Source organism: Triticum dicoccoides, chromosome 7B (genome assembly GCF_002162155.2).
Source record: "Triticum dicoccoides isolate Atlit2015 ecotype Zavitan chromosome 7B, WEW_v2.0, whole genome shotgun sequence".
Lineage (NCBI taxonomy): Eukaryota > Viridiplantae > Streptophyta > Magnoliopsida > Poales > Poaceae > Triticum > Triticum dicoccoides.
In genome coordinates, this window is record NC_041393.1 from 73,154,332 (window position 1) to 73,168,595 (window position 14,264).

General features: G+C 46.9%; 1 protein-coding gene across 2 annotated transcripts; it reads right to left on the bottom strand.

The window, feature by feature from the left end:
* Positions 1-8,774: 8,774 nt before the first annotated feature.
* Positions 8,775-10,183, bottom strand: LOC119340823. Of its 2 annotated transcripts, none has more exons than XM_037612729.1 (4): positions 10,076-10,183; positions 9,752-9,976; positions 9,251-9,637; positions 8,775-9,046 (listed from the first exon to the last, which is right to left on the bottom strand). In XM_037612729.1, the coding sequence occupies exons 1-3, from the start codon at positions 10,126-10,128 to the stop codon at positions 9,526-9,528; spliced, it is 390 nt and encodes a 129-aa protein (XP_037468626.1). In that variant the 5' UTR covers positions 10,129-10,183; the 3' UTR covers positions 8,775-9,046; positions 9,251-9,525. The 2 variants fall into 2 exon arrangements, with proteins under 2 accessions (XP_037468626.1, XP_037468625.1); XM_037612728.1 differs by having other exon boundaries at positions 9,251-9,640.
* Between the last annotated feature and the right edge of the window lie 4,081 nt (positions 10,184-14,264).

The window sequence follows — 14,264 nt, forward strand, 5'->3', positions numbered from 1 at the left end:
ATTGAGGTTTATCTTGCGAATCCAAGCATCATCCGCCAAGGCCTCCTTGACTTTCCAATTTTTTCGCGAGGAGGCCAAGTAAATGAGAGGAGCAATGTCCTTCGGTTTCTTTCCATTGAGCCAAGGGGAACCCCAAAAGGGGGCAATATCACCATTGCCAATTGAGATGATGGTAGAGGCGTAGAATAGGTTGATGTCCACCTTGTCGCATGGGTTCCCCATACCCACCCAAAGCTTGTCCGGGTCTTTCCACTCATACCAAAGCCAACGCAAACGCAAGGCCCGAGCAAACTTGTCAAGGTCAAGCACACCAAATCCACCAAGATGCTTTGGTCGACACATAGTAGCCCAATTAACCTTGCACTTTGCGCCAGTGATTTTGTCTGTTCCCGCCCAAAGGAAAGCCCTCTCGATTTTGGTGATGCTCTCTATTACGAGTGGCGGGATGATAAGTGGAGTGGCATGGTAGATGACTTGCGAGGTGAGCACCGACTTGACAAGGCTACCACGACCCGTAGTGGTGACGTTCTTCCCATCCCAAGGTACCAGCCTTGCGGCAACCTTATCTTCAAGGAATTGAAAATCTGCTCTCTTGAGTTGCCATATGGATAGTGGTAGGCCCAAGTAACAGATGGGAAAGTGAGCTCGGGTCGCCGGCAAGTTATGGAGGATCTCTCCTAGGTTGCGGTTGCTACACCGGATGGGGACATAGGAGCTCTTTTGGAAGTTTGTCTCTAAACCGGTGACGTCACCAAAGCAGCGCAAGATGGACGACAGGTTGTCCATATCTTGTTTGATCGGTGCCATGAATACCATTGCATCATCAGCATAGAGTGAGGTCCTACAAACAGCCCCACGACCTCTAATCTTATGGAGTAAGCCATGAGCAGTGGCCAAATCTAACACTTGTTGGAGAGGGCAATGGCGATGACGAACAATAGGGGCGAGAACGGGTCTCCTTGGCGAAGGCCCTGGCCATGCTTAATAGGGGGGGCGGGAACACCATTGAGTAGAATCCGGGAAGTGGATGTGCAAAGGAGGGCCGCAACCCACTCACGAAATTTGCTAGGAAAGCCTCTTCGTTGGAGGAGATCAAGAATGTAATCCCAACGTACGGAGTCAAAAGCCTTCCGAATGTCAAGCTTGAGAAGGATGGATGGAGTTTTGCTTTTGTGGAGCCGGCGAGCAAGATTGCGCACATACATGAAGTTATCATGGATACTTCTCTTCTTGATGAAAGCGCTTTGAGCCTTGGAGATAAGCTTGTCCATATGAGGCCCAAGGCGGACCGCAAGCAACTTGGCAATGATCTTGGCTATGGCATGGATTAGGCTAATAGGTCTGTAGTCACCAATTCCCTCCGCCCCATCTTTCTTTGGCAAGAGCACAATGTTCGCCGAGTTAAGCCAATGGAGATTGGCCACATGGAGGTTACCAAATTGATGGATCACCCGCATAACATCCTCTTTAATAATGCCCCAACATGACTTGAAAAACAGTCCGGTGAACCCATCCGGTCCGGGGGCCTTGTCATTGGGCATTTGCTTGATGACATTGTGGACTTCCTCCAGTGTGAAGGGATCATCAAGATTGCCAAGGTCGCAATCCTCAAAATGAAAGTGATCCCAATTGAAGTCTTTTTTTCTAGCATTTGTCTTTCCGATGACGCTGGAGAAGTGTTCGAGAATGATTTCCTCCTTCCTCTCATGCTTGGTAACCCAACCATTATTATGCTTCAGTCGGAGAATATGGTTTTTTCGCCTTCTAGCATTGATGCGCCTATGGAAGTATTTGGTGTTGGCGTCGCCCTCCCGCAAATTGGCAATACGGGCACATTGCTTCTTTCTTGAACGCTCAAGGACCGCCAGACTTACCACCCTTTTCTTGAGCCGATCTCGGAGATCATGCTCGGCATGGTTTAAGGTGCGGGATTCTTGAGCCACATCAAGCTCAAGAATTATCCTAAGCGCAGCATGAAGATGGAGTTTGGATTTGGAGAAGAGACTTCTACTCCATTCAGAGAGTCGGACACCGGTCTTTTTGAGCTTATGGAATAACACTTGGTAAGGCTCGGTGTGCACCGAATGCTCGTTCCAAGCCTTATGCACAATCTCATTGAACCGTGGTAGGGAAGGCCAAAAATTCTCGAATTTGAAGCTCCGGGGCCTTCTAGGGCCACAATCATTGGCAAGCAAGAGTGGGCAATGGTCCGAGAGTGACGAAGATAAGGCATGAAGGACATGGGTGTTGAAATGGATGTCCCATTCGGCGTTGCAGAAAAAGGAGTCAAGCTTGCATAAGGTAGGATTTATCCTTTCATTACTCCAAGTGAAACGATGATTTTGGAGGTGAATCTCTTTGAGGTCACAGGATTGAAGGGCGTTGCGGAAACGAGTGATGCGGCTTCTATTAATGTTGCGCTTATTCTTGTCACGGGCCCTATAAATTTGGTTGAAATCACCTAGAACCAGCCACTTGGATCCACAAAGAGGCTTTTGGGTGATCAACTCGGCAAGGAAAACATCTTTTCTCGAGGCGGTAGAAGGACCATAGACGGTAGTGATCTTGAAGGTGGTGCTGGATTCACGCAGGGTAACTGAGGCGGAGAGGCAGAATTCCAGCGCCACAATGTCATTGATGCCAATGATGGAATCATCCCAGAGCATCAGAATGCCTCCACGGGTGCCCACAGCCGGTAACTGGGCAAAGCTACGAAGGCAAAAACCTCCCAGATATGCAGCAGTAAACTTGTCGACATTGTCTAACTTGGATTCTTGCAGGCACACAATCTGATAGGATGAAGCCGCAATGGTCTCATGCACAGTAGTTCAACGATCCAAACAATTTAGACCCCTCACGTTCCAACACAAAATGTTAACAGGTTGTTCTAACATTTAAAACTAATGCATCTCTTGAGGTTGGGCCGCATCAGCGTCATCGTGCTCAGCTAGCAGCATGCTGCTCCGCCTCCTCATGATCAAGAGCATGTTCTCCACCGTGGCTGACCAAGGCATCTTCAATGGCCTCCGCCTCCTGATCGTCTAGCTTGAACAGCTTCCTCAAAGCCACCATTGTCGAGTCGGAGATCTCTTCCTTGAACAGATTCTTGAGCGCATCCAGAGCAGCAGCGGTGATGTCCCGACCATCCTTAATAATGCCAAGGTTGCGGCAAATCAGCGCTTCTGCCTGCAGTGCAACAGGAGGGGCACGAGCACGGGCCTTCGCCGACAGCCTAGTGCTGGATCGCTTGATCAGCAAGCCACAACCCGAGCGATCAATGGTCACACCCGCCAAAGTTTTGCGCCGCGCAGCCGGTGGCCTAGGAGGCGTCCAAGCCGGAGAGGGGAGCAAGGCTTCCTGTTGTCTCTGGAACATAGGCTCCAGCACCTGTGGCACCACCTCTTCGTAGGGAGGCACTGGAGTAGGAGCACGAGACGACGTGATGACCACAGCCGTCTCGATTGTAGGGGACACGACATCCTCCACAGCCGTACTGCAGGGGGTGCGACAAGCGTCCGTGAGGAAGGGCGGCGTCTGTGGAGCGGAGCTCGTCACGGGGGAGGCCTCGTATCCTGGAGGGCGCGATGCAGATGAAGACGGCGAGGGAAGCACGGGCCTGGCCGGAGAGAGGCGGAGAGCGTCACGCGCTGTAGAATCACCCACCAGCGTGGTCAAAGCCGCACGCGTGGCCGGGGAAGCAGCACGGGAGGTCGCAGCCTCACGAACGCCAGCAGAATTAGCCACAGATTGCCGCACGACTCTGATATCCGTGACGTTTGCGCCAATCGTGGATGCAAGGACCTCTGCCACAACCTGACAGGAGGCATCGGACTGCGCACCCGCAAGCCAAATGACCGCTGCGTCGCCGGAGCAGAGAGGGCCTTGCTGCTGCTGCACATCTGAAGCTGCCGAAATTTCTCCCCATCGAACGGTAGTGCCTAGTGGAGGCCATGCAGTTGACGAGAGCGGCGGGGCCTGCGGAGGGGCAGGCCAGCCACGAGCAGGAGACCTGGGTGCGAAGGGAGCCGCTGGGGGCGCGGCAGCAGGCCGCCGCAGGAGCTTCAGAGAACTGAGCGGGCGCCAAGCGTTCGTGTAGCCGTGAGCACGGTGGCCGGACTGGAGGCAACGGGAGCATCTGATGGGATCCCGGCAAGCCGCGGCACGGTGACTTGGGACGAGGCAGCGGCAGCACCTTTCGTGGAGCCACACAGGGAGAGGTCGTCGAGGGGTGGCTTGAGCAGGAGGGGCGGGGGGCACGGGCCACGCCGGTAGGAAACGAGCTTCCATCCCTCGCCGGTCTTCTCTACATCACGCTCTGCATCCGCCGAAGAGCCGTTGCGGGAGGAGGAGGAGGCGCCATGGCTGCGAGGCGACGGGACGACAACGATGGATGCGATCCGCGGCTGGGCGCCCTGGAGCTCAGGCGGCGTCTCCGGCACTAATTCCTCCAGCGCAAGCGCCGAGCCCAGGCCTTCGGGCGGCGGCGACCGCCGGACCGGCGAACTGGATCTGGCGCCCAAATGCGCCGGCAGGGACGCAGCGCCTGAAGGAAGAGGAACCACCTGCGGGGTGAAGTCCGGCGGCAGGCAAGCCGGTGGGGGCGGCAGCAGCAGAAGGCGCGGGGGGTTGGTGGCCGGCGTGGCCGCGGTGGCCGGCGCCGGGAGGGGCTGGGTTGGGGACGGGTCGCTCGCCATACCTTATCGTGCAGTATACACCACCACTGGAGCAAGGGCGCTTTCATATCCTGCTCGCAGTCGTCAGCTGGAAGTTAGTTATGTGGAATTGGTTGCTCTGACTTGAAATACTTTGGTAGCTCTTTATCTTACATAATAAACAGTGAGCGTTGCGACCCAATAATGCTACTACTCTGTCTTAGAATCTTTAATCCATCTGGAATAATTTTCCTTTCCTTTCACTACTAATGGAGAACAACAACCTGCACGACATAGCTAAGCCTGTGTTTCTTGTGGATTAATTAGGGGTGGACAACAAGACTTAGGCATTTAACAGAATGAGAAGAAAACATTAGTATTGAACACAATTACGGATGCTTTTTCTGTGTAGTACTATAGTTTATCGTATTTCAAACTGAATTTGTCACGATATTTTTCGCTAGGATTGTGAAAACCCAAAAGGGGTACACGTAATACTCTCTTATTTTTGTATAGTATAGGCTCATGCATCTTAAAATACGGGAGATTCAACTCAAAAAATAATAACACGGGAGATTCATGCATGCAATGCTTGGCTCACGATCAAAGATGCTGTTTTTGTTGTTTTGGTTGTACTAATGGGTGGGCGCCAATTCGTTGGCAGTAAATTTTCCGAACATGTTTGCTCTTTGTCAAGATCCGAATGCCTTAGTTAGTGAGTGTTGGAGGGGTGAACAATGGAGACCTTCCTTTCGCTGATCAATTGGTACGGTAGAGCAGGACGAGTGGCGTCAGTTGGTAGCCCTGCTTAACCTTATTAGCCCCTCCAACCTTGAGGATTCCTTCCATTGGAAGCTTGAATCGTCTGGTGCTTTTACCGCGAGCTCTTTATATACTGCCCTGCACAGTACTGCGGCTAAATTTCAGGCAATGGATATATGGAAGCCGAGAATTCAGGTCAAAATTAAAATCTTCCTCTGGCAGATAATTAGAGATCGTCTACCCTCCAGTGTGGAGGTTCAGAAGCGACATGGCCCTGGAGAGATGAGACGATGTGTCCATTGTGTGGGGCTAAAACGCCTGTGGTTCCAAAACGCATTACCAATCAGACTCTCCCTTCAAAGGGAAAATAATTGGAGGTCATACACGCCGTTCATAGTGGCCTATAGCAAGGAAAACGGGAAAAGAGGCATGTTATGGAGAGTAAATAATTTATATATGTGTAAGTGCCACACACGAGGAGTGTATGACACATTCTATGAAAGATGTAACGAGTCATGCAGAATTAGCAGCCAGTCTCTCTAAAGAATACATTTAGTCATGAGAGACATGTTTGACAATGGATTAGACTCACAAAGTATTTTGTTTTCAAAGTCTAGTTTAAGAAATATCCATCCTTGGAGTCTAACTTTAACTTCGCGGATAACCACATAAAGTACAAGGACCTCATCAAATCTGTGCCTCGTGTCTAGCTATTGTCCCTACAAGAAGTCTTTGAACATGTGGAAGACTACTATTTTGGCTGAATCCCAAAAGTGATTTGCAAAGACCGATGGCAAACCATACCGATGGCATACCATCGGGCCTAGGGGCAGAGTTGAATTTCATCAGGAGATAGCTCCCTCTACCTCCCCCACAAGGAAGTGGGCCGCAGGGGAGATATTGTCATTTGTTTTGCTGGAAACTCATTATTCTTTGCACTAGATGTTATTGGCGAGGACCACTCGATCCTCTGTGAAGTTCTACCAAGAAGAGATTTTTATAGAACTCGTGAATATGGGCACATATCTCCTCTCTCTCCTAGACAAAACTATTACCATCCCACATACACGGGATGGAGCACTTAAGTGCTCTGCCATTATTGATGATGTGGAATAGTGGCATGCCAGGATTTTAGAGATGGTTATTTAAAAAGCATGAAGAAAATATAACATTTATAATGAAAAGATCAATAAATGTTGCCTTTTGACAACATAAGATGTGAGCTTGCATTTTTCTAAATAAAAATATAATAGCAAACTAAATAATTGCATATCTACGCCCTGTCCAGGTATTCACAAAGAAGCAATTTCGAAACATATATGTCTTTTTTTTAAAGAAGGATCACCCCGAATATTCACAGGCGCGGACGAGCTCGCCTGATCCCGGAATCGATAGACGTTGGTTCGTGTGAGGATATGGGATGCATGCGGTACTTCTGGCGTATACGGTGTCCTATTTAATGCAGCCCCTGATTAAGTACAGGCGTCGGTGGGGAGCCCTCCCAAGAAGTTTGAAAATCAAACGAGATGCACTCACGGAGTACAACAGGATTATGTTGCCACCTGTCATCATATAGTCACACTGAATTACTGTCATCACAGCCAACCTGTACAGGGAACCACTTGCCAAGCATTTTTAGAAAAGACTCTTTTCAAAAATGGGCTCAGGAAAATCAACTGAAGCTTGCCCTGAAAATCCATTTGTTCAAATCACCTTACAACTACTCCCTCCGTTCCTAAATATGTCTTTCTAGAGATTTCACTATGGACTACATACGGATGTATATAGACATAGTTTAGAATGTAGATTCACTCATTTTGCTCCGTATGTAGTCTCTTATTTGAATCTCTAAAAAGACTTATACTCCCTCCGTCCCAAAATTCTTGTCTTGGATTCGTCTAGATATAGATGTATCTAATACTAAAACATGACTTGATACATTCGTATTTAGACAAATTTAAGACAAGAATTTTGGGACGGAGGGAGTAGAAGGTTTAGTAATATTTAGGAACATCTGCACCTGAAGATCCATTTTGTTCAAATCACCTTGCAACTACAAGGTTCAGCACTATCGAGGAACGTTCAGCACTATCGAGGAACATACGTAGCCACCATTAGATGGTACTAATTGTCTCAAATAACATAAGATGATATATTATGTTGAACAAACTGAAGCTGATCTCTGATGATTTCCCCACACAGTTCCCTCAAGGTCCTTTTGCTGAAAGGCGCATTGCTCGTTGAACCGAAGAAACTGTTGTGCGATGGCCTGTGCTCGCTTATGTGCCAGCCATTGTTGTTTGACCGCAGCAACCGTATCATTGCAGGGCACTCGCAGAGACAAAACCGTGTGTTACTCCTTTTTGGCTTGCCCTGAAAATGATTGCAGCGAATAACAAGGACCATTATTTTCTTTGCACATCCACGAGTGTGCTACTAGCCGCGCCTATCAATTGTGGCAATAAAAGGTAGGATTTATAAAACATATGGAATACTAGAAACTTATATAAAAAATGTATGGAGGCAAGTGAGGTGAAAGTAAATTTTTTTGTGAAGCGAAATATCCTTTTTTTTGCAAAGGAAAATGTGAATATTTGTTAGGATGGGAAAACCCCAACCAGTTTTTGTAATCATGTCTGCACAAATTGCCTTCAGAAGAAAAATACTTTCATTATAAAGTTTTAACAATGAGCATATAGAACATCACCCAGAATAATTGGTACAATAATTTTAGCAAACATCTGTCCTAAAAACGGTAGAATTAATGGGTAGCTTGAATGTAAAACATAGCCAAGATATTTATAAGCAAGCCAGAAGAAGCATCGATTTTGCTAACTACTGGACTAAAGAGTATTTTCTAACAGGCAGTGTTTTTAACTCTGGTCTAACAGTAGACATTTTGTGCTCTTGTGCCCTGGTTCACAACATATACTGCAGAAGCGTGTTCATTTGCTTGTACCACATCCTACAACAGTATCCACATGAGGCAGAAACTTACTTTTTTTGCTCTTTGCACCGTGATCATCATATGGAGGCTTGTCTCTGTTGCTGTTAGTCAATCGGCCTACCGTTTGCGTTCTGGAGCTGCTAAACCAATGAAATTTCCAACTGCGCTACCTTCAGCAGCACTCCCGTATACTTTTGCGGTTCAGGAACACACTCAATTCTGTACCTTTTGGCTTGTTGAACTCAATTCTGTTCTAAACCCAGACCATCATGCTGAGAAGCTAAAGGGGTCAGTTTTTCCATTGTTGATCTAAGAAACTCCAGTATTGTGTTGCTTCATACATGATCTCACCAAATTTATCAAACATCGCCCTAGTGTAGATTTTGCTAGCATGGAACTCTAGTGGTGTATTTACAGAGCAGCCATAAACTATCTCCTACATGCATTTTGTTCTTTCCATTCCACATTAAGCCTGCTCTTGCCATACCTTATTTCAAATCCAGTCTCCCAGGAATAGAGATTGTAGTAATCAATTGCTTCTCCAAGTGAATCAAAATTGCTACCTATTGCTGGAACTACGACTGTGTCCGTCTTCTTCTCTGCATATCTTCTCAATGTTTTTTCTAGGGCAATGATTCTGCCAGCACACGGTGGACGTTCAACAGGTGCATGACTGACACATACTCTGCATTATCCAGGAACATGTAAATTCAGAAACAGTTTTGAATGGCGTATAATCACGAAATACAAGGTATCAACACTTAAACTACACTCCTGTTATTTAGGGGGAAATCAGCACTTCTCATTATAATTTTGAAGAATAAAATTGTACAGACCACTCAAAATTGTCATATGTTCGAAATAGAAACACACATCCACAATTGTATACCTCTTGGTCCAGCCAGGTGCTTGAGGATCTTCTTTGCCTGTCCAATGTTCTGAGTTCGGCAGTGACAGGGCCACCCCATTGGAAGTGCTGTTGACATCTACTTGTACTGTCACCGCTGCATCACCCACATCACTAATGCTGGATTCAGCTGCCGTGCATACCAAAGTTTGACTTGCTTCGCCGTCCAACTGTTTTTTTACAAGTGTTCTTTTCTCGTTTTGCAAACGAACGGCTGCAGAGTCCTCATCAAGATAGATTTGCAATGTAGAGGAGAATCAGTCACATATGGTGTTTGGGTTGAATCCAGTAGATGGAACAACGGTTGTCAGATGTTCGGAAGCAAGCACGCAAACCAATAATCCCCTCATAATCTCCGGCGGCAGCGGTCTGCTTTATGTGATATGGAGTTTCAGATATAGGTTGTCAGTCAGATCTTGCAATGGAAATCAAAATTCAGAACAACTACGAACTGGGCAAACCGGAGCGATTGAGAGGTTATACCTTCTTGTCCACCCAGGCGCCTGAGGATCGTCCCAACCTGTTGATGTCTCTGAAGGGGCCACCGTTAGGGCGACGGCTTCGCGAGTACTGTTCAGATCGGCATCCACTGTGAGCGCTGCATCCCCAGCGTCGCCCATGCTGGAATCTGACCGGGCACGGATAAGAACTTCAGCGCCTTCATCATAATCCAGGGAGTTGTCATGCGATAGATCCATCGGCGGAAATCTACCAAAAAACAAAGCGACCGCAATAGTTGGATGTCTTCCTGTACGGCGCCGCCGGCATCTTGGACGGAGAGGCGAAAGAAAAGTGAAGGGAACATACCTGTCCACGGGATCCGACAGGAACTCGAAGCCATTGCTTTCCGCCTCCGCCATGCCCGCGAGCTCGGGAGCTTGTGCGGCGGATCAAGGGATATGGTTTCTTTTTTTTTCCCTGCCGTAAAGCCGAGTTAAGTCGGAGGTCCCACTGGTGGGGTTGGGGCAGCTGGGGGGTAATTTTCCGTCAGATGCAAATTGGATGCCGTTACATGTTAACGGGTTAAGTACCGTGTTGTTGCCGGTTATGTACCAATGGAACATCAGGCAGCCACCGTCGGACTTACCGGCCCAAAGACGAGCCTGTTTTCGTATACGACTGTTGCCTTCTACGGTGGTACCCCCCGCACTGCCAGTGGAGGCAATCGTCGCGTCCACGCGTCGATCTCCAGTTCGCCAGCACTAACGGGAGCAGGCGAGGACGAGCGCTCTATCGCCGCACTCAGGATCACCCCAGCCTCTGTATCTAAATGATGTATAAAGCCATATTATTAAGTAAAAGGTCCCACAAATGATTTGTGATACAGTGGTCGCTACCAAAAGAGCCAAAGTAAAATGATAAATAAAGTTGCCACAGCCGGCTAAAATAGAACAAGATGACTAAGCACCTACTCTATCATTGGACCGCCATCCAAACCGGTCGTAAGCATCCCATGCTGCGTGTCTCACCGTTTGCACGCAATAGCTATATGCTCCTTGATTTCCGCATGACGGAGTAACGACCATGTAGGGATCCAAGCAATGGGTCTGTATATAACATGTAGTGGCCTCGATGTCTTGAAGCTGGCCTGCCCACATGGCATGCCCCAACTGCAGGTCATATGCTCCTTGATTTCCGTATGATTGAGTAACGACCACGTACAGATTCAAGCAGTGGCTCTGTATATAACCTGTAGTGGCCTCGATGTCTTGAAGCTTGGCGGCCCACATGGTACGCCCCAACGGCAGGCCATCAACGTCCGGCTGGGCTTGAATCGGGTGACTTAGCCACCTGTCGCCGGAAGTTGGGTCCGGAATCCCTCCGAGCGCTATCACGTCCGCCGTCATACGCTCAGCCGAGGCCCGGCCACCTGCCTGGTTCTGGGCTGGTCTCACTGGAGTCGTCAATTCATTATAATCTAAAAAATCGCAAGCTAGAGAGACATGTAAATGGAAAACTAGATGTGTAGTTGTGTTCACTTATAAATCAATCACCTAGATGAAAGAAAACAAATGATGATCAATATACAAGATAAGGAGGTAAAAAGTAGGATATGTTTCGAACATAGTAAATAAAAGGTACGGTAGTAACTACAAAGAGGAGTTGACCTCAAGACATCTTCTTTCCCAACTTAGTCATAACCAACAACTACTATATGGCGTCAAGTATAGTATCCAGTGTTTGATGGCCCAATTATACTATGTATGTTAGAAACCACGATAGAAAATATCCGTTTACAAAAATAAATGATCGTTCGGCTGAAGTAGGCAGTATTGAAATCTCCTTTATGATATAGTCTTGGTGGCCTCGATGCAGCTAGTAAAACCTGCGTCTATATAAATCCACACGAGCTCATCCTCGACACCACATATGGTTTGAGCCATCCATCTGCACTACGTGGTAATATGTACTTTCGGAGATTCTTTTATGAGGACCGACTTGCACGAGATTTGGAAAGAAACCAAGGATAATGGGACATCAGTGACCTTCGCTAATCTACCAAGAGCTAATGTAGGTTTCACCAATGTCAATGAGGCAAATAGACCACTGTCTTGTGTGCGCAACAAGGATAGACTGGCTGGCATCAAGAAAAAAACGTTCAGCATCAAGCACTACTGGAGCGACAATCTCAGAGAAGCATACCTCTGCGATTGTGGCCCGAGGTGGGTTCTATGAAATGGACCATGACTTAGCACAAGCTTCGTGTGTTCAGTAAACATGTGTGGCTCAGTTACAAGCAGAGCACACGTACGGTGTCGCTTTGAGGCTGCTCATAGTGGAGAGTAACTTAGACTAGTAACATGCATATGTTACTAGTCTATGTTACTACCTTCATAATGGATAATATCATATATGTGGTAACATAGGTGTCTTCATTTATTACTTTGTAGACTCATTTTGCATTGGGAAGCGCTATGTGATGGTAATATATTATGTTATTCTATTTGTCTCTCTCATCATTAACTACTTGCCACCTCATCATTTTTGCTTATGTGGCATTTAAGTTACTGCCTATGTTACTCTCACTATGACCAGCCTGAATGCGTTGTGGACCAATTGATCCATGAGAAACGAACCCAATCTATGTGGGCGGCGTCCGTCGTGTCCGTTGCATGAAATGTGTTTCTGCAGGCCCACACAATGTCTCCTCACATGAAGTTTAGTTGTTACAAATCTTACATCTTACATTCTTAAAAAGTTGATCCCCGCTACTATCAATTCTCTCGACGTGCACACTGTCCACATCAACATCTTGCCACGTCAACCTTCAGTTTGCAAAAGAGCACTTGAGGCACCTAAGAGCATCTCTAGCAGACCCATAATCCCGACCCGCAAAATGCGTTTATAGTTCACGGAAAAATAGCATTGGGGGGCGGCTCGGGCGGCCGCGGAGCAGACCTTGCAAAGCGGACCCGTAAAAAAGGATATTCGCAGCAGAATATCCTTTTTTACGGGTATGCTTTGTGGGGTCTGCTCGGCCGCCGCTCGCGCCGGCCCGTAAACCAGTAATTTGCATTTTAATTTCCGGCATGAAAACACATTTCTTTGCTTCTTTATTTTCTTCAAGGGCATTGGATACATAATAATTCACCAAATCTTTGCTAGAATAGCAAGAGCAAAGAAAACAAGAACCACAATTAGGCATTTTAGAAGATATCCAACTTCCATAACCGCTCTCACTAGTTGTTATTCTTCTTTTTTATTATAAAGAAGTAGACGTCGCTTCCCCTCTAGTTTCTTATCTAATTGCATATGCAGCTGCATCATTATCCTCAGTTCTACCAACGAGTGCATGAGCATCTATTAAATTTTTTGCTATCAATAAATCGATGTATTCTTCTTCCCAATACCAAAATGAGCATCCACCTTCCTACACACATGACAATCTCAATAAGCTACCAAAATTGAACCAAATAGGTTGACAAAGCCGAATGAAAACAAGAACATACCCCGTCGTTTTTGCATTTGAAGAATACCCATCCGGGGTATTGCGGCGTGCTAGATATTACCTATAGCATTGTCTGTGTGCAGTCATCGCAATGTATGAGCGGCATCAGCGAGTTGGCAAGCCGCTGCACGAGCGCCGAGCCCAGGCGACGGCGGCCAAGTCCTTGCTGGCAAACCGACGACGGCGGCTAGAGTACGAACTAGTACCTGGATGCGGCACTGGGGCTTTGTCAGGGCTGTGCGGGGTGCTCCCCGACCAATCCATGGCTTGGCACAGCCGCCGGTGGCCGGAAACGCCAAATCTGGCGGCCATGACAAACAGGCGCCGATCTGCAACTTTTCGGCCGGCCGAGGCAGGAGGAAGTGGTGGAGGACAATCTCGGGCGTGTGGTGGCTCGCTGGCGTGAATATCACGCTGTGCATATCAAAACTGAACCGAAAATCCATACCAAAAATAAACCGAACCGAATCAATTTTACGTTTTTTATGGTTTCTGGTTTCTGGTTTCGGTATGGTATGAACTTTGGTTTTATGGTATATACCAAAAAAACCGAATGGTTAACCGAACCAGAGTAAAAAAATTAAATTTGTATTTCTTGAGATGAACAACCATACAAGTTGTCATTTCCTTTTGTACATGAGTCAAATTCCCTACTAAGCACATAAATTTTTCTTCGAACATAGTAATTTTTCTCTTTTTAAAATAAAATGGTAAGCACGTTCATAACCATCAGTAGATGAATCAATGCATGCGTATATACTTACATATATAGTTATATACTATTTGTGTAAAATAGTATGTGTTTTGAGTCACAAATTTGCAAATTATTATTACGTCATTTCAAATTCGGGTCAACTTTGGTTATTATGGTATATTCCGAAACCATACCGAAATAATTTGGTATATACCAAAACCGAACTGTATTTTAATTTCATATCGTATTTATCGAAGTATTAATACCGTATAAACCGAAAAATGTATAAACCAAACCATGTAAACCGAATAGATCAAACGCACAGTGAGGCGTGACCCTGATGGCTGGTATGG

Coding starts and splice junctions, on each gene's coding strand:
- LOC119340823 (XM_037612728.1), bottom strand. CDS start 10,128: ATGGCGGAGGCGGAAAGCAATGGCTTCGAGTTCCTGTCGGATCCCGTG. Junction 9,977..10,075: donor CTGTCGGATCCCGTGGACAG/GTATGTTCCCTT, acceptor GTTTTTTGGTAG/ATTTCCGCCGATGGATCTAT. Junction 9,641..9,751: donor GCGCCTGGGTGGACAAGAAG/GTATAACCTCTC, acceptor TATCACATAAAG/CAGACCGCTGCCGCCGGAGA.